Genomic DNA, 20,562 nt, shown 5'->3' with positions numbered 1-20,562 from the left:
ATAAATTGATCAATTAATAAATATAAAAATGTATAAATAAATAAACAAATATATTATAAATTATTACTACAAAATATTATTATATTTCCCTTCATAGGTCGCTTATCTACTTAACACATCCAGACCAAAACAATGTTTTATGAGATTGAGGGTCAACTGACAAAGTCTTTACAAAATATTTATTGAAGTTTACGGTTGTTGTGTTAAAAAAACTGACTTAATTTGAAAAGATTTAACGAAATCTACTCTGTTTTAATGAACTGCATCAACACACAATATTATAAGATATAATAAATACACACACGACCAAGTGGACAATGGTAAAACATTTAGGTAGATCTCGCAGTCGCATATGTAGACAACTTGTAGAATTTGTGCAGTTTGTGTAAAAAAAAAAAATCAGTCTGTTGAAATATTGATGGGGTTTAAAGAACACCAAAGCATAACCCTTTCTTAAAACCTATATATTATTTAGTTGTCTATTTTTGTAATTTATGTTTTTTTTATTTCTTATATTTGCTATGTTTATTGTTTTGTTAAATAAAGCATTTATTAAATGACTTATTTTCGAATAGGGTGTTTGAATGGAAGTTTTCTACCCTCTGTCGGCACAAGAGGGTAATGACAGCAAAGATGGCGGCGCCTATGAACAACGTGGATGAAATTCGTGATAGAGTAATATTGGGTGAATTTGGCGTTAAAAATGTAAGTTATGCACTCTGCGGGACTTGTATTCATTCATATAGTGTTCATGTCGATATAGGCTGTTTCAATCTCAGTTTAAGTATGCATAATTTATATAACGTTGCACATGCCATGTAGGTTTCTTCGTACACAAACTTAAACTGCAGTGTTTTTTGTTTATTTTATTTATATGATCATACTTAATAACTTGTATTTCTGTAAACTACATATGTAACTACTATTTACTCTATTTACAGGTCCATACTACGGATTATCCAGGAAATTACCCTGGTTACGATGACACATGGGACTTTGAAAAATTCAAAAAGGTGTGTGAATTTTACATGAATTCCTTTATTATATAATGAATATCGTGCTGAGTCGGGCGTTTAATACGTGATTGATGCAAAAGGTGTATATTACTCTTCCAGAACTTCAGGATCGATATAGTTAATTCTGATGAAAACACGTTGGAGTTTGATATGATTGGAATTGATGCGGCCATCGCCAATGCTTTTCGCCGTATTTTACTTGCTGAGGTAATGACCTTATTGTCTGCTTGTGTACATGTTGTATTGCCATTATCATCTGTTCTTAAATCAGGAGGTGACATTCATCATGTTCTTTGAACTGTAGTGTTTATTTTCTTCCTCATTCATTTGACTATTTAGGTCCCAACAATGGCCATTGAGAAAGCCTTCATTTACAATAACACATCGATAATTCAGGATGAGATTTTATCTCATAGGCTTGGTCTTGTGCCCATTAAAGCAGATCCTCGTCTTTTTGAGTACAGGAATTCGGGTAAGTTAACTCTGGAAGCACATCTTTTACTTTAAAGTGACAATTAATAAGATGAATGTATTCATCTTGAGGAAAGTCGTTTTTGTAATGGTGCCACAAATGCCAAAACTGACTGAAGTTGTTAAAGTAATTGATGGTAGTTTGACAGCTGAGTGTGTTGTGTTTATCAGAGGATCAGGAAGGCACAGAAATTGACACAATTCAACTTCAGCTGAAGATAAAATGCACAAGGAATCCTAGAGCCCCAAAAGACTCTTCAGATCATAAGGAGTTATATCTCAATCACATGGGTGAGTAAAATGAGGTTTACTTTTTTAAATTACGTTTTTTTAGATGACAAAATCAGGCATTTTATTTTTTCTCCCAAGGTTTACTTTTTAATATACATTTTGTTTTCCATGATTAATTATCCGCCCTCTCTCTGGACCTTTTTTTGTTGTTGTGCTCTATAAAACTAATTTAAACTTGTAACTCATTTCTATGTTAAATGTGTTGTTCCAAACCCATATGACTTTAATTCTTCTGTCCAACAAGGGCTGCACAATTTGAGGAAACATTTAAATTGTGGGTTAAAAAAAATTGCAAATAAAATCTCCACATTTGCTTTGCTTATCTGTATGGCTGCACGGTTTGGCCTAATTTTTTTTTATTTCCGACTATAAAATAATAATAATTGTTATTATGAATTACTTATTATATGAAGAATTATTTTTCCTATATAAAAATGTTAAACAAAGAAATATTATTGTAATATTTCACTGTAAACAATAATATATTTTATCAAATGTATTTTTTTAGTACTGCTGTAAAATTACAATTCTGATATGAATGGTTGTCTTAATTTCTTCATTTTCAAAATTTAAGCTTTTATTTCACTGGAAAACCACAGGGAGCCCATAAAGCTTCTCTTTTGTTGGCACCAGCTGATGTATAAGCATTTCTCATTACAAGTTTGGAATATGGTTATTGTCTTCCTAAATGCATGTTATAAGTAACCCAAACTCAGAGCACACGCAGAGATGAGTTTGTGTGGAGCAGCAAAAACGCTGGATCATGACATCAGCTGCTTGCATGTACAGTAAACGAACACGTGCTACACACTGAAACATGCAGCTCATATAGTTATTTAAATGAATCGCAGCCGTTGCAATTTGATAATCGCAGTAAACCATATTGAAATTGAATCTGCTTTATTTACATTAATTGTACAGCCCTACATGCAACACAAAATATGTTAGGCAGAAGGTTTCGGTCAGTCACCTTTCCTTCTATGGAAAAAAATTATGTAATGAAAGTAAAAGGGGATTTACTCTGTCAAACAAACATTCTGCCTAACATCTCATTTTGTGTTCCACGAAAAAGAGTCCTACAGTTTTGGAACAACAGTTTGTGTAAATAATGAGGGTTTCACAAAGATATTAATTCCCAACCATGACAAACACTCTAGTTATCACTGCACTGTTTTACAACATGTCACTGAACACTTGTGTTTTGTTTCAGTCTACTCAGGTGACATAAAATGGCTCCCAGTTGGAAATCAGGCCGATGTATTTGCAGATGCCAAGATTGGTCCTGTGCATGGGGACATTCTCCTGGCACAACTCCGACCAGGGCAGGAACTTGATATAGTCATGCACTGTGTCAAAGGAATAGGTGAGTAATATAAGAGGCCAAGAAGATGTTTGATTTCCAGGGAGGCATATATATTTTTCTTTAATAAAGTTTTAGTTATTATCTAACTCCAGTGTCCAATCCCTAGTTTCCTGTATATTGTTTATGAATTGTGTGATTAACTGGAGAGATTTGTTGCACCTCCCAGGCAAGGATCATGCCAAGTTTTCTCCTGTGGCTACCGCAAGCTACAGACTCCTTCCTGAAATCACATTATTACAGACCATTGAGGGAGAACAAGCGGAGAGGTTAAAGCGATGCTTCTCTCCTGGAGTTATTGAGCTAGAGAATGTGAACGGTAGGACTGTTCCACTATATTTACATGTAGTCTTGATATTTGGTGCTTTTGTTGTTGTATTATAATCCAATAATTGTGCATTTCAGGAAGGAAGGTAGCTAAGGTTGTCAACAGTCGTTTGGACACATGCAGCAGAGAAGTTCTTCGGCATGATGACTTGAAGAACTTGGTGAAACTGGGCAGAGTGCGGGATCATTTCATATGTATGTTCGCAATCAAAAGTGTTGCATTAGGTTTGTTTTGTGGTGATTTACCAAAGGTATTGTAACATTTTCTTCTGTGTTTTCTTTTTAGTCTCAGTGGAGTCCACAGGGATCCTCCCTCCTGATGTCCTGGTTACCGAGGCCATTAATGTCCTCATCTCTAAGTGCCAGAAGTTTCTCACAGAGCTTGATACGACAGAAATGGACTAGATGGAAGAAAATAAGGCTAGCCACAATCATCCTATAGCTTTGAATGAAATCGTGTGATTGGTTCGCTGGCATTGTACATACATTTTTAAGCTTTAGTTAAAGTCAAGTTAATCTAAAGTCAAGATTAATCAAGTTAATCTGTTTGATTTGAGATGTCCAGCTATAACTTAACATAATTCTATAAATCACATATTTGACAATACATTTTGTGACATATTTATGTTTTTCCAATGTATATTAAACTTTTGTTTTTGAAAAAATTCTTTTCTCTCAATCTTTGTAGTCAACATCTTAACAAAGCACTTTGCCAGAGTCTTTTCAGTCTTAGCCCCTATATTATATTATATTTCCGAGTTATTGGAATTAGGGGTGGGTGATATGGCAAAAATATCATATCACGATTCTTTTTCATGTTGGTTTTACTATTTTGCAAGTGACTGAGCATTACAGCCAAACTAATGTCCCTATTTTAAAAACAAAGCCTTACAAGGTAACAACATATACAATAAAAAAGAATGGCAGACATTTAGGCCAAAGTGGCAAAGATAAAAATCTTTGTCATTATTTTCTTTGTTATTAAAAGATAAGAACAAAGATACACAACATAATATACAAATGAAAAAACAGTGCTTTATTTTTTCAGATACAGTAGGTGTACTTAACAAGCATTCAAGAAAGAAATTAAATGAACAAATATAAAAATAAAACACTACATAGACTTCACTGTATATATTATACATTGATACTTATTAAAGCTACTATTAAAGTTCTCAGAACAGCGAGTGATTTTCTTTGTTTTGTGTTGTTGTTTTATTAACAGTAAAGGGATAGTTCCCCCAAAAATGAAAATTGTCATCATTTACATAAAGTACACCGACATGACACGGCAAAAAAACGTGAATTTGACTTGCTTACATGAGACTCATACAATACAATGTGACAATATTATTACAAATTAACAAGTTCGTTTGCCCATAAAATCTTTAAGATATTAGGTTAAACTTATTTGGCTTGCCTTGCTGTCCACTGGAGAGGGGCTCGATGAAGCAGCTTCAACTCGAGCTCTGATATACCCCCCCCCAGTGGCTAAATGTTGGACCTGATAATTAAAAGGGCGAGGTACCTAAGATGAAGGTGGAGTTTGGGGAGGTGGAGGGATACTGGAACAGCTGATGCTAGAGAGAGGTAAGCGGCTGCTTGTATACTCAGGCTGTTGACTGAAAGATTAGATTGGCTCACTCTTCCCTAACTTACGTTTAGGAACTTCATTTAAAATAACTGTTTTCTATTTTAATATATTTATATAACGTAAAAATTAAATTTATTCCTGTGATGGAATAGCGGCAGACACGGTCAAATGCTTAACTGGCAAGGCTTTAAAGCATCATCAAATAATGAACTTTTGTAAATTGCAGTATCCCGTGAGTGTAACTTGACCTCTGTGTTAACATGTGATGTGAATGTAGTCGCATTGTACAGTATATTGGGATGGAGAAGCCAGAACACAGACACAACACAAACATTTAAAATGTGACAGAACACAAATTCAGAAAACTTGAATTTGACCATATTAATACAAATTAAAATACCTGTTATTCTATTTTAATATATTTATAAAATGTACATATTTAATTTATTCATGTGATAGCAAAGCGGCACGGACACCGGCACAGGCGCACCGACACAGAAACCGGCACAGGCACTGGTACGGGCACGGACACACCGACACGGGCATCCCGACACGGACAAACCGTCATGGACACCAACTGGCACAGACACGAGCACCGGCACGGACACGGACAAACCGGCACGGTGGTTACATGAGACTCATACAATACAGATCGGCACCGACACGGACACACAGGCACGGACACGGACAAACCGGCAGGGACACCGGTACCGGACACAAACATACCGGCACCGGACAAACCGGCACGGACACTGGTACGGTACCAACACGGACACACCGGTACGGACACCGGCAGCGGTATGGGCACGGATACCGGCACCAGCACGGACACATGGGCACCGACATTGACAAACCGGCATGGACACCGGCACAGACACTGACAAACCGGAACGGGCACGGACACTGGTACGGGCATGGACACCGGCACACCGGCATGGGCACACCAGCACTGACACACCGGCACTGACATGGACAAAACCGGCACAGACACCAGCACCGGCACAGACACGGACACATCGGCACAGACACCGGCAAGGACAAGGAAACACCGGCACGGACACACGAGACTCACCAACAGCGGTTACACAAACAAAACTAGACAAGATACAATGGAAACATGAGGGCTATTTAAGACTAATGACTAACAAGAAACACCTGTGAACGATCAAGACAGTCAACCAATAAGAATATGACACATAAGACTAGGGAAGCAAAATACATAATTTCATGATGGCAATGGGCATATGGTCATATAGTCAAAGTTTAGTGGTAGGCTAATATTACATCGTCGTTATAATACAATATAATGCAGGATCATTGTCATATATATCTGTCCTCTTATGACAGATTCTTAAATTTATTTAACAAATTCAATCAGAATGCAAAGACTTGTATATTTTATAAAAAAAAATTTTTTTGTTTGTTTGTTGTTTGTTTTTTTGTTATCGCGCTGCTCCCCCGGGGAAGAGGCTTGTCGCCAACCAACGTCTAGATAGGCCTACACTATGAAATATAGGATATTGTTCTCGTTTTCTGGCCTAAAAATATATATATTCTGTTTACCATAGTTGTAGTTTTTCATCCTTACTGTTAAAGGAGAACTCCGGCGCAAAATGAACCTTTGGTCTAATCACACATTGTTACCTAGTCAACCGTTATCTGAGATTTGTTTTCATGATTATCGAATGTAAATAGTTTTATCTCTAAAAACAGTTTAGCCTATAAAGCTAGTATAACGCTAGTATATTGGGCATAGTGTAATGACAAATAAAAATCGCTTGTTAATACCACTAACAAGGCTGAAAATAGACCCACACTAACACGGTAGCATAATGAGGGTCCCTACCTTCAAACCGAAGCATTGAGAACTTTGTCAGTGTCCAGACAGTTTAATAAGAAGATATTTTAAACATACAGTCAACTTCGCGTATACAGGCAGAAGCCATCTTTGAAATACAGCCTTTACCAGTTTACATTTACATTACATTTACATTTATTCATTTAGCAGACGCTTTTATCCAAAGCGACTTACAAATGAGAACAATAGAAGCAGTTAGACTAACAGTAGGACAACAATACGTAAGTGCTATAACCCCTCTCAGTTTAATCTTAGTGCAGGTTTTTTTTTTTTTTTTTTTTTATAGAATAGAAGAGAAGAGAAAGTGTTAATTCTACTGAATCAAGTGCTGTCGAAAAAGATATGTCTTCAGCAGTTTCTTGAAAGTGGCTACTGACTCAGAAGCTCTGGTTGAGTTAGGCAGATCATTCCACCAACAGGGAACAGCCATGGTAAAGGTCCGAGAAAGAGATTTTGTGCCTCTTTGAGATGGTACCACAAGAAGAAGTTGATCTACGAACGCCAATCCAAGTGCGCTGGTGAGAATGTGAACGAGCTATAAGTTGTGATAAGGTGAGCGCGAACAGCAGGCTTGGATCGGCGTTCGTAGATCGACTGGTAAAGGCTGTATTTCAAAGATGGCTTCTGCCTGTATACGCGAAGTTGACTGTATGTTTAAAATATCTTCTTATTAAACTGTCTGGACACTGACAAAGTTCTCAATGCTTCGGTTTGAAGGTAGGGACCCTCATTATGCTACCGTGCTAGTGTGGGGCTATTTTGAGCCTTGTTAGTGGTATTAACAAGCGATTTTTATTTGTCATTACACTATGCCCAATATACTAGCGTTATACTAGCTTTATAGGCTAAACTGTTTGTAGAGATAAAACTATTTACATTCGATAATCATGAAAACAAATCTCAGATAACGGTTGACTAGGTAACAATGTGTAATTAGACCAAAGGTTCATTTTGCGCCGGAGTTCTCCTTTAATTGACATTAACCCCACTTACATTTCAAAATGCGGCAATATTGCTGCTGTTTTGCACAGTATCCATTTGCGCCACCTGGAGGTCATTTCGCGAAGTACTTGAAATGTGACTGGTTTGTTTTTTCTGCGGCGATAATAGGCATTCTGGTTGACTACTGTAGGTGTTTGCCAATGATTGTCTTGAAAGGCATCCTCTAAACTGTAGTGAGCAGGAGTATAGGGAAGGCAAAAGTAAATGACATCGAAAATGGCAGATCAAGCGCATGGGCTGCATGTTTTTTCTTGTTATGAATTGTATCCTATTTTCCGTTATGACAGTTAGCTATGCGCAGTGATATGGAACTGTAATGCGGTCAAACCTGCCTGGAACTACTTTAGCCGTGCGTTTCCCTGAAAATAATTGCACACCTTAGAACGTTCTCAACCAATCAGAATCAAGCATTGTAAGGAATAATTGACGACGGGCCGTTGAATTATTAGAAAAATAATGCACACCCGAGGTGGTTATGCGGTCACGACGCGAAGCGGAGTGGCCGTTACACCTCGGGTGTGCATTATTTTTCTAATAATTCAACGGCCCGGCGTCAATTATTCCTTACAATGCTTGATTCTGATTGGTTGAGAACGTTCTAAGGTGTGCAATTATTTTCAGGGAAACGCACGGCTAAAGTAGTTCCAGGCAGGTTTGACCGCATTACAGTTCCATATCAAAGAAGAAACTGTCAGTAGACATGTGTTCCACCTGGAACTGTTCTCAAGTGTACTGCTGGCTTGATGTTCCTTGAGTAAATGAACTGCCTTTAACGGATTTGTCTCCTGCAAGTTATTACATTTTGGCAACGAGGATGAAAGCAAGAGAAGAAACGCCTTGAAGAGGAAAAAGTGTTGGAAGGTGAATAAGTTTAATCCATACAAGTTGGAGCTTGGGAAAAGAAGATGGCCAACATGGTAGGAACAGTCACACCTTTTGATAGTCAATCTCAGTCTTGGGAAGAATATTGTGAGATCTTGCAGCATTTCTTCGAGGCAAATGAAATTACAGAAGCAGTCAAGCAAAAAGCTATATTGTTGAGCACTGTAGGAAGTCAAACATACAGTCTACTGAGGAATTTACTGAGCCCAGTTAAACCAGGAACAAAGACATTTGGGGAATTAGTAGAATTGCTTAAAGAGCATTTCAACCCAAAACCTAGTGAAATTGTACAATGGTTTAAATTCAATTCAAGATCAAGAGAAGAGGGGGAAACTGTACTTGAGTATGTGGCAGTATTAAGGAAATTGGCTCATGATTGTAACTATGGAGAAAAATTGACAGAAATGCTTCGGGATAGACTGGTATGTGGCATAAATGATGACCGTATTCAACGTAGACTGTTGGCAGAAGCGGATCTAACTTTTGAAAAGGCTTTGAAAGTAGCTCAAGCAATGGAAACGGCCAATAAGGATGTAAGGGATTTGCAAGCTAAACGCTCAGAAACATCCATGTCAATGAGAGTGCATAAAACATCAGTAAAGCAGGACGAAAGTCAAAGCAGAGCATGTTACAGATGTGGAAGTTTGCAACATTTGGCCAATGAGTGCAGATTTGTTTCTGAGAAATGTCACCAATGTGGGAAACAAGGGCACATAATGAAAGTATGCAAATCAAAAAGTTCCAGCAGAGACACAAACTTTCAAGGGGGAGAAAGACGTAAGAGAGTTGTGACCAGAGGAGGACAGAGATCGTATTATGTGGGCAGAGATGAAAAAAGTGCATCTGATGAAGAGGGTATTTTTACAGTTCACAGTTTGAAAGAAACTGAGATTCCAAAGGTTGCTCCACTGACTATTACATTGGCGGTTAATGAGTCCATCATACCTTTTGAAGTGGATACCGGTTGTGGTGTGACTGTGATGAATGAGTCAAATTTTTCCAAATTATGGACAAAGCATAAAATTCCAGAATTAAAGACCTGTTCTTTGAAGTTAAAAACCTATACTGGCCAAACCTTAACAGTGTTAGGTTCTGCGCAAGTGGAAGTTAGACACAAAGGAGCCATGAAGGAGTTACCGGTAGTGGTAGTACCTGGAACAGGACCCAATCTCTTGGGTAGAGGATGGATTAAGGAATTGGGCATGGAATGGGAGGCCATACATAAGATTCAAGCGGTGGAAAATGTAACCTTGACTGAAGTGCTTAGCCAACATTCAGAGTTGTTTAAAGAGGAATTGGGTGAATTGAGAGGTCCACCGGCAAAGATTTATGTGGACAAGGAAGCGGTTCCCAGATTTTTCAAGGCCAGACCAGTTCCTTATGCAATGAAGACAAAGGTAGAAGCTGAAATAGAACGCCTGTTAAAAGAAAAAATCATAGAACCTGTTAAACACTCTGAATGGGCTGCCCCTGTAGTGCCGGTTTTAAAATCGGATAATACTGTACGACTATGTGGTGACTACAAGCTAACGGTGAATAGAGTTTCAAAGTTGGAACAATATCCCATTCCTCGAATAGACGATTTGTTTGCAACATTGTCAGGTGGACAAAAGTTTACCAACCTGGATATGAGCCATGCTTACCACCAGATTGCATTAGATGCGGAGTCCAAGAAATATGTCACAGTGAATACCCACAAGGGCCTGTTTACTTACCGTGTTTTACCCTTTGGAGTGTCTTCTAGTCCTGCCATCTTCCAGAGGACCATTGAGGGAGTACTGCAAGGTCTTCCGTATGTGGCGGTTTTCCTGGATGACATCCTGGTGACTGGTCGTAATGATGAGGAGCATCTCCAAACGCTCACCAGGGTATTGGAAAGATTGCAGGAAGCGGGACTGCGGTTGAAACGGAGTAATTGTTCCTTTATGGAAAAAGAGGTAACTTTCTTGGGCCATAAAGTAGATGAGACTGGCCTCCACCCAGTACCAGAAAAGGTGACTGCTATTCAAAACGCTCCCTCACCAAAGAATGTGACAGAGTTGAAGGCCTATTTGGGACTGTTAAACTACTATAATAAGTTCCTACCCAACTTGTCTACCATTTTAGCCCCTGTGCACAAATTGCTGCGAAAAGATGAAAAATGGAACTGGGAGGAGGAACAAGAGGCTGCTTTTGCTCAGTCCAAGGAAATGATCAACTCAGTACAAGTTCTGGTCCACTATGACCCCCAGAAGGATGTGATTTTATCATGTGATGCTTCTCCTTATGGCCTAGGTGCAGTTCTTTCGCATAAGATGCCAGATGGTAGTGAGAGACCCATTGGATTTATGTCAAGGACTTTGAATCAAGCGGAGCGGAATTATTCGCAGTTGGACAAGGAAGGGTTGGCCATCATGTTCGGCTTACAACGCTTCCATAAGTATTTGTATGGTCGGAAGTTTACTATAGTTACGGACCATAAACCCTTGTTGTCCTTATTTAATGAATTAAAAGCTGTTCCCCAAATGTCATCTCCTAGGATCCAGCGATGGGCTGTGACACTAAGAGCCTATGAATACAACATCATCTACAAGCCGGGCAAAGATCATGGAAATGCAGATGCTCTAAGTCGGTTACCAGTGTCAACGGAATCAGGCATTGAACAGGAGGAAAGAGTCCTGATGCTGGAGAATGCAGACATAACCTTGATAACTGCAGAACAAGTGAGAGGGTGGACGCAAAAAGATCCGGTATTATCCAGGGTGAGAGAAATGGTGCAACGTGGTGGGCATGAGTTAATTGGAGCAGAGTTTGACCCTTTTACATCAAGAAAATATTAATTAAGTGTACAGGATGGTTGTGTGCTCTGGGGGGCCAGGGTCATCATTCCCAGTGTGGGTAGATCAGAAGTCCTGAAACAATTGCATCAGTGTCACCCAGGAGTGTCCAGGATGAAAGCTATGGCCCGAAGTTACGTATGGTGGCCCAAGTTAGATCAAGATGTTGAAAGGTTGGTTAAAACATGTCATCTGTGCCAAGAGCATAGGAACGTTCCGGCTGTAGCCCCACTGCATCCTTGGAATTGGCCAGAAAAACCATGGCAAAGATTGCATGTGGATTATGCTGGACCATTTATGGGAAAAATGTTCTTGGTCTTGATTGATGCACATTCGAAATGGATGGACGTGTATCCTGTGAACTCAGCCACATCGGCTGCCACCATTGAATGTTTGCGTAAAAGTTTCAGTAACCAGGGACTACTGGAACTTATTGTATCAGATAATGCTACTTGTTTTGTTAGTGCTGAAGTTAAAGAGTTCCTGAACAAAAATGGAGTTCAGCATGTTACTTCTGCACCTTATCATGCTTCGAGTAATGGGTTAGTGGAACGGGCCGTACAAATTATTAAAGGCATGCTAAAAAAATGTGTTGAAGGGACGATTGTAACTAAATTGGCCCGAGTGTTATTCAGCTATAGGATTACTCCTCAGACCACCACCGGTCTCTCTCCAGCTGAAATGTTACAAGGACGGAAATTGCGGTGTTCTCTGGACTTTATGCATCCTGACTTGACTAGGAAGATTCAGAAACAACAACAGAAGCAAAAAGCACATCATGACAAGAAGGCCCACGAACGTAGTTTTGGTATGGGAGATCCAGTTCTGGTTCGCAACTTTAGCTATGGACCGAAATGGATTCCGGGGAACATAGAGACTGTGACTGGACCACTTTCCTATAAAGTGATGCTGGGCGATGGGAGAGTGGTCCGAAGACATGTGGATCAAATTCATGGCCGACAGGAATTGCGGGTGAAACGTCCAGGGGAGGAAATTGACGGTAAATCTCCTGATTATGACTTTTTTGACAACTCTGCTTCTGTGGTTTCTAAAGAGACGGAGACAACAGGGGCTGAGGACATTCCGGAGGAAGTCAATCCCTTTGAAGCAGCTGGGGATTCTTCTCAAGCTGCTGAGATAATAACTGAAATGGACAAATCTGTTAGTCCTGTTGTGATTATGAGAAGGTCACAAAGAACCAGGAAATTGCCTGGTCATTTGAAAGATTATGAAATTAGGTTAAAAAAAAAAAAAAAAAAAAAAAAATGTAACAGTATTGTGGTCACATGAAGTTCATATATGGTAATTATATTGTAAACTTAGGGGGAAGGGGGTGTTGTAGAGTGAGCTTTTGTAGATTAACCTGTAGGGGGCAATCTAATGTTTTTTGCCTTTGGGCTTAAGAGTAGCAAAGAAGAAACTGTCAGTAGACATGTGTTCCACCTGGAACTGTTCTCAAGTGTACTGCTGGCTTGATGTTCCTTGAGTAAATGAACTGCCTTTAACGGATTTGTCTCCTGCAAGTTATTACAAGACGTTTGTCAAGTTTTTGTCATTAAAACGCTCTTGTATGAAGGACTAATTTCTTACGCATCTAATCCCATGCCTCCGTTGCTAATTCCAAAACGTCATTTTAGAGTTAGTAACGGAGGTCTGAGCCACAGACAGCAGACTAATGATGGGGACACACTTACGACTTGCTGAAACATCCGAAGACTGACTGTTTCCATCGGCTGCAGCAGGTTCAGGTTCAAACACCGACTGTGAACACAGACTGAACGCGTTTGGGCATGATCAGTCATAAGTATCAAATTACATTCATAACCGGCCTTACAATAAGTGTGTCCCCGCTTTATGTGGCCTAGTTATTAATGCAGTTATTAGAGATAGAGAGATGTTGCAAATAATAAGACAGAAAAGCATGTGCGTCAATATTATTATTTATTTATTAATTCAATTCGTTTTAATTCGTTCATTCTTTTTTTTCTATTATTGACAGTAGACTAGCCTAATAAAATAAACACAAAGCCCTTTTAATAAGTAGGCCTATCAATAATTATTTATTTGTATATTATCTGGAATAATTACGAAAACCCATGCAGCAGCAGGACTATCAATTTATTTATATATTCAGTTTAATTTTCTATTGATTATAGATAGGACTATATCCTTTTTTTTAATTCAAATTAAACTGCATGTGTCCATTGATTGTGAAGTTAGACATCGAAAATGGCAGATCAAGCGCATGGGCTGCATGTTTTTTCTTGTTATGAATTGTATCCTATTTTCCGTTATGACAGTTAGCTATGCGCAGTGATATGGAACTGTAATGCGGTCAAACCTGCCTGGAACTACTTTAGCCGTGCGTTTCCCTGAAAATAATTGCACACCTTAGAACGTTCTCAACCAATCAGAATCAAGCATTCAACAGCCCTGTAGTATAAATATATATATATATATAATGGCCACGAATTAAGAATTCGTTCTCTCATTTTAGTAAATTGTGGCCATGGTCCCGCATGTAGAATACAGTCTTTCTCCTGTTTTTTATGAGAAGTATTAATGTTAAAGGTTTGCTGTTTTTACCTTTTTTTGTTAGTTTTTCATAGTATGTTTTGTTTGTGTGTCTGAATTGTATTGAATCCAATTAGGGTCAGTTTAACCCACAATAACGCTTGTACCTAGATTGTAAACCTATAAAAATAGTTTTAAACTTGTTAATATTCATAAAACGGCAATAACGTTAAAGGAAAAGTTCAGTTGATGGGCCAAATTGACTTCCATAGTAAAAAATTTTCCTACTATGGAAGTCAATGGGGTCCATCAACTGTTTGGTTACTGATTCTTCAAAATATCTTCTTTTGTGTTCAGCAGAAGAAAGAAATTCATACAGGTTTGGAACAACTTGAGGGCGAGTAAATTATGACAGAACTTTCATTTTTTGGTGAACTATCCCTTTAAGCTAGCAGCAAAATGTGAGTGACCATCACTCTTTGCGTGCATTTCGATTTTTGTTTCCGTTTCTTTTGGATCATTCATCTTCAAAGTTTCCACAAGAAAGAAAAAAAACTAAGCGTTTCCCAGTTTTATTTTGCCTGCCAGTTCTGCTCTCTATCAATGAAATCAAATTATGTATCTTGGTGAATGGTGATGGATGCAATCAAGTCAGTCTTCTGAAATGTCCTTATATTAATTACACGTATACCTCTTGACACAGTTTAAACATCTAATGCCAGTAGGACTAAGTAATGCAGTACTATCGGGACGTTTTCCTTTTTATCATGGCAGTGACCTGAAAATTTGACTTTGTGTTCAGTTCAGTGAACTTAGAGGTATTTACTTGCTTGGAAAGTTTCCATCTTGAAAATGCCAATACTTTACATAAAGATCATCACCAATAGATATGCAATTATTGTTTGCCATCAGTGCTTCTAAAGTGCACAACCCTGAGGTTCTTGTCTGCTTTGAGTTACATACAAACATGCTGACTGAATTACTAGAGCTAATGTCCAGCATATGCTGCTATTGCCAGAGGCAGATGTGTCTAAAGTAGCTTTGCATTTGCACTGTAGGCATTGTTTGGCACAATGAGGGCTGGAGTCAGCACAATGAAAGCATTATGCGTGAAATCCTGTTTTTTTCTTGCCAGATGATACAAACACCAGAGCACCTGATGAAGTTCCTTCAGATTTATGCACGATCCAGATACTTCACTTTGTATCTAATTACTTTTGTTGACCTCAATAGGAGAAGTTCTTTGCCATTTCTTTGCATTAATTCTGCATTTTCCAGGTGGCCTTAGTCACATTTTGGCTTATTATTATGGGTGGGCACAACATCTGCAGTAGATCATTTTGAGCTGTATTCTACCAAACACCCGCCCACCCATAATGCTCAAGCAAATAGCCACATAATCGCACACAATGTGTACAGGACTGTTGAAATTGGGCCAGGTTGTCTTCGGAGACGGCGAGTCACAGAGGGAAGCGGCACTATAAGTGGGTCACCTTCATTGTGCGGCTCGCATCATTAGAATGGTTCTGCTGAGACTGGTTGAGACTGGAGTCGTTTGGCACTCTCCGTTCCTCTCCATCTTGTCTCATTACTCAGCTTTGCTCTTGGCAAGCAGCGGACACCACTCGAAGCATAAAAAGACAGAAGAAAAATCTCATATCCTTGTTGGCCAGAGCTGTTGTTTATAAAACATAATGTATTTTTCTAAGCAAGCAAATTATGGTGAAAGGATCACCCAGTTCCTCGGCCCACTTGGTGGAATTTACTTTAACACAGTTTGACAGATCATTAAGATTAGGCTTATTATATTTTTTGACTGTCTGGATATTACCATTTTTCCTAACTATTTCAGTTTTCCATTGCTAATAAAACAAATTGCTTTTGATTTCATGCTTATTATATCTTTAGACTGTCTGGATATTACCATTTTTCCTAACTACTTCAGTTTTCCATTGCTATTAAAACAAATTGCTTTTGATTTCAACTTAGGTCAAATAATTTAACAAATGTCTCAGTCTTGACATGAATGGCAGTGGAAGTTTAATGCAAGAATATGGGCTGATTTTTGCCACATTAAAGAATGACATTGCTATAAAAGCCTTCTTAAACCAAGCTAAACTTGTTTGCTCATCTTCCACATTGGTCAGGCAGGTCTGTTAGCTGGTATCAGAGGAGCTTTGGGCACTTTTCACCCAGCCTGACCAGCAGAAAAGTGCCCAACATCTTTTTAAAATCTGTCAACAGACCAGGTTGGGAGACCAGCAAACCAGACATGGCTGGTTTAAGAAGTTTTTATTGGCTGGTTTTCACTTTTCAGCTGGTCAGGCAGGGAGACCACCTAGCTAAATAAGCTAAAGGGTTGAGGATCTGTTTAAACCAGCTAAGACCAACAAACTAGCTTAGATTTTTTTTTTCCAGCACTAATAAATCTCTCATTTGGCAATACTGCTAAAAAAACCTACTTAAACTAAGCTGGTTTGCCGGTCTTATCTGGTTTAGGTTGGTCTCCCAGTCTGGTCAACCTGTTTTTCAGCAAGTCTCCCAGCCTGACTAGCTGAAAAGTGACCAAAACCCCTATAAACAAGTCCAACAGACCACAGACTGGGAGTCCAGCAAAACAAATTAGACTGATTTTAGATATTTGTTTTGCAAGAGACCAGCTGTCCATCCAGATAAAAACAGCTTAGCCAGGCTGGGGACCAGTTTAAACCAGCTAAGACCAGCAAAAAATATTTGTAGTTTTGTAGTAGACTAATGAATATATCATCTGAAAAAATGATATCGTCTGGTCTCCAAGACTCGTCAAGCTGCTCGTCAGCAAGACTGAAGAAGGCCCAATACCCTTTTAAAACCAGTCCACAGATCAGCCTGAAAAGGCTGGGAGACCAGAAGACCAGATTAGGCTGGTTTAAGATGTTTTATAAGGGCCAGGTGACCAGCTGGCATCCATCTAAAATCAGCTTAGCCAGTCTGGAAGTCCAGTTTAAACCAGCAAAGACAAATAAACCAAGTTTTTTTCAGCAAGCTAATACACATTTCTCATTTGACAATGCCATATAAACTATTCCCATTCAACATAATTAAGCAAACTCTTTGTTTTCGTTTAATATACAGTCTGTAAGGATCCGTCTCCGAATGCTGATTAATGACCCATTTGGTGTGTTCTCAGATAATCTTTGCATTAAGCGACGTCCTTCCTCGTCGCAGGTCACAGGTGGCTGGGCTCCTGGGGCCCAGAACGAGTAGAGTTAATTGAACACGAGGCGCCCGTCCGCCTGCCTACGTGCTCGCCGCCTGAGTGGAACTGTGTATTTCCAGTGAGTGAGAGACAGAATAATGCCGTGCCTTGTGTGCCCCGGCGAGCTATCACTGCTCTGCCGTTGCCATGGTGACAGTGCCCTCGCTGGGTACAGCGGGCTGGAGAAGTTGCTCTGGCTCTGCGTCATATTTATTCCAGTGGATCAGTGCGCTCTCTCCCGCCTCCTCCTTTTGCTCTCCTCTACGCTCTCTCTCCCTCTCTTTCTCTCTGTCCATGCTTTTTAGGGCTAATTGACCCAGCTCCAGATCATCAATACACAGAGCTTCGACTACCACAAACAGCACAGACCCCGAAGAGGTAAATTGTGGTGAGGCAAACAATGTGGAACATTGTTAACTTGATTAGATTCATTTTTTTTTTTTTTTGTATTTTATTCAAGTGGTGATAAATCGACTTGGTTTTTTGTTGTTGCTGTTGTTGTTGTTATTCTTTTCATGCACATAATCGAATCAGGAGTTGATTATAGATCTTTTCTCTGTTTGTTTCTCGACAGCGTGGCAACACCAGGAACACCGCCGTAACTGCGAGGGAAGGTGAGTGAGTGTCAGCGCATGCAGGTAAACATCTAGGCTTCAACAATGGTGGTGTCAGAGGAAAGACAGAGGAGGGATCATCTTTGTTTTCAGCAGAGCCGCGAGTTGGAGTGTGAGAGCGTGTGACTGAGGACGAAGGAGAGAGAGGGAGGGAGGGAGGGAGGGAGACCTGATTGTGCAGTCTGTGGTGAAGAGCATCTCCCGAGGCTCAGCGCTTCAAAGCCAATCTGGGGCTCTGAAAACAAAAAGCCATTTCCTACAGCGGCGCAAGGAAACCCCTCAATGTGAAATTATTCTCCATGGAGTGGCTCTCTTTGTTCTTCGATCACTGCGTTTTGGACCGCAGCTCCTCTCGGCTGAGGAAAGTAAATCAAATGAGATCATCAGAGGCATTTTAAGAGTAAATAATTGCAGAGCACATCTGATTTTGTATCTGATTGGCAGGTCGTTTGTGTCTGTGAGGGATGGAGAGTGTTGTCTCAGTGTCGGCATATTGATTTTGAGTGACAGGTGACATGTAACAGCGGTGAGATGAAAACAGAACACTGTTCCCTAGATACGCTGGATGAGAGTCTGTGAAATCAAGAGGTTGCTGAGTGCTCGCTCGCTCCCCCCCCCCCCCTCTGGAGTTGTCAGGCGGCTTTGACAGGGGACGTAAAGGACCAGTGGTGTGTGAGATTCGGTAGTTAGAAGCACAGCCCACTGGAGGGAGAGGCTTTGAGAAGGGAGAAGCAGGGCAGAGCGGGGGAGGCGTCGGGTCGATCGCGGGGCTGACACAGAGTGGGTGCCATGTGGACAGGGACCTCTGTCTGTCCTTTGGGACTATGAGAAAGCCAATGAGTCTCTGAAACCGGGAGGGTTGAAGATGTGAGCGTGCAATTAGAGACAAAGATAAATGCTGAGCTTTTTTTAATTACAAAGCGATTAACTTCTAAATTGTATTGTTTTCTGTGAGTGCTCTGTCAGTTTTAAACACGGGCTCCTTGAAGAAATTAGACACCTTAGCACACTCCCTGGGCTGTTTCTCCAATGTCCCAGTACCCCAGGTACGTTCTGAATTTTTAATCTGGAAAATGGTTCAGCCATTAACTGAACCATTTTCTTGTCGATGAGAATAAATGACAGTTGCTACATGTATAAAACAAGGTATTTCCATGTTGTTGTTGTTTTGACATGTACTATAGAAATACCATGCTATTCCTAAAAGTAATTTTGATTGTTGATATCATGCATTATGAATATGGTAACCATTAACAAAATCATTCTGTTGTCAATAAGAGTAAATCGCAGCTACTATATGTACAGAAAAGGGTATTACTGTGATTCTGGACATTGAATTACCATGGTATTCTTAAAAGTACCATGTAAATAACATGCTATATAAGGTAAGCATTAACAGTACCATTTGCCTAACAATTCTATCACTACTCTGTTACAATACTTACAAAAAGTTACCATGTTTTGGACATTTATTTTGGAAATACCAGGGTATTCTTAAAAGTATCTTGATGTGCAAGGTAGATATCATGCTATCTGAATATGGTAACAATTAACAGTCCCATTTTTCCCAATAAATCACAGTTACTATATTTACTAAAAAGGTAGTTTAATGATTCTGGACACAGAAATACCATGCTATTCTTAAAGAGTAGTACCACATTAATACCATGCTATATAAATTTGCTCTATCTATCTATCTATCTATCTATCTATCTATCTATCTATCTATCTATCTATCTATCTATCTATCTATCTATCTATCTATCTATCTATCTATCCTAAATAAATAAAAAACACTAAAAACTACAATTGTTTAAATGCTTATTATGCATATTCAATTAATAGTTTTATATTAATATTTGCTATACTAATATCACTTATATATTTACTAATAACATTTATATTTACATATATTGTATTAACCATAAATGCATAATATTTATTATACAAATATTAACATTTGTTAGACGGCGACAAAAGTAATTTAAATGAAAAAACGGGAAATGAGCATGAACTACTAAATATCCAATATTGACTAATACAGATATATAAAAAAGTACATTTATTATATATATTGGCTAATAACTGATATGATACTAATATATTGTGCATACCCCACAGTACTTTTCTGTGAAGGTATCAAAGAGAGAATTATGCATAGCAATGCATAGGTTACTAAAATGCACAGAACATGCAGAGAGGAGAAGGACAGCTGTATGAGGAGAAGGGAGATCAGTCATGCAGCATATAGAGTGTGTGTGTGTGTGTGTGTACGTGTGTTTCACTCTGGCAGGGGTGAGCTGTGCAGCAGACCCCTGGGAGCATCAGGAGGGCAGGCTGTACGTGTGCATGTGTGTGTTTATGCTGTGTGTCGTAGCTCCACTAGGCGGTAATGACTCCGTGCCTCTGGGCTCTGGCTGCCTCTGTTTATCTCCGTTAGCAGCACAAGGCAAAAATAGGCAATACACAGAGAGAAAAAAAGAACAGCATCACATGGCCAATGTGCTCTAAAATGTGCCTCACAGGTCACTTTGACAATGTTGGCTCTCGCTTCCCCTCTCCCTCCTTCTCTGTTCCTC

General features: G+C 39.3%; 2 protein-coding genes, 1 long non-coding RNA gene and 1 pseudogene across 5 annotated transcripts in view; 3 read left to right on the top strand and 1 right to left on the bottom strand.

Annotated features, from left to right (window-relative positions):
- The first annotated feature begins 599 nt into the window (after positions 1 to 599).
- Positions 600 to 3,949, top strand: polr1c (RNA polymerase I and III subunit C). The gene is made up of 9 exons (XM_056238004.1): positions 600 to 705; positions 942 to 1,013; positions 1,116 to 1,223; positions 1,356 to 1,488; positions 1,659 to 1,778; positions 2,989 to 3,141; positions 3,308 to 3,457; positions 3,544 to 3,660; positions 3,752 to 3,949. The coding sequence occupies exons 1-9, from the start codon at positions 622 to 624 to the stop codon at positions 3,868 to 3,870; spliced, it is 1,056 nt and encodes a 351-aa protein (XP_056093979.1). The 5' UTR covers positions 600 to 621; the 3' UTR covers positions 3,871 to 3,949.
- Positions 3,950 to 9,799: 5,850 nt separating this feature from the next.
- LOC130072799 (uncharacterized protein K02A2.6-like) lies at positions 9,800 to 17,377 on the top strand (annotated as a pseudogene).
- Positions 17,207 to 20,562, top strand: part of ldb1a (LIM domain binding 1a) — a 22,697-nt gene continuing 19,341 nt past the window's right edge. Inside the window, exons 1-2 of one of the 3 annotated variants that reach the window (XM_056238011.1) lie at positions 17,207 to 17,747; positions 17,944 to 17,983. The gene's annotated coding sequence lies outside the window, so the exon portion shown is untranslated. Of the gene's footprint in view, positions 17,758 to 17,943; positions 17,984 to 19,004; positions 19,030 to 20,562 lie in introns of those variants that run through there. The other 2 variants (XM_056238012.1, XM_056238013.1) reach the window with 2 other exon arrangements.
- Positions 17,862 to 20,562, bottom strand: part of LOC130072776 (uncharacterized) — a 5,255-nt gene continuing 2,554 nt past the window's right edge. Inside the window, exon 3 of the long non-coding RNA XR_008804167.1 lies at positions 17,862 to 18,339. This is a non-coding gene — a long non-coding RNA (uncharacterized LOC130072776). The remainder of the gene's footprint in view (positions 18,340 to 20,562) is intronic.

The sequence above is a fragment of the Rhinichthys klamathensis genome, unplaced genomic scaffold (assembly GCF_029890125.1).
Source record: "Rhinichthys klamathensis goyatoka isolate OS25496 unplaced genomic scaffold, OSU_Roscu_1.1 h1tg000505l_1, whole genome shotgun sequence".
NCBI classification, from domain to species: Eukaryota; Metazoa; Chordata; class Actinopteri; order Cypriniformes; family Leuciscidae; genus Rhinichthys; species Rhinichthys klamathensis.
This window is presented reverse-complemented; position numbering and strand designations above follow the sequence as displayed.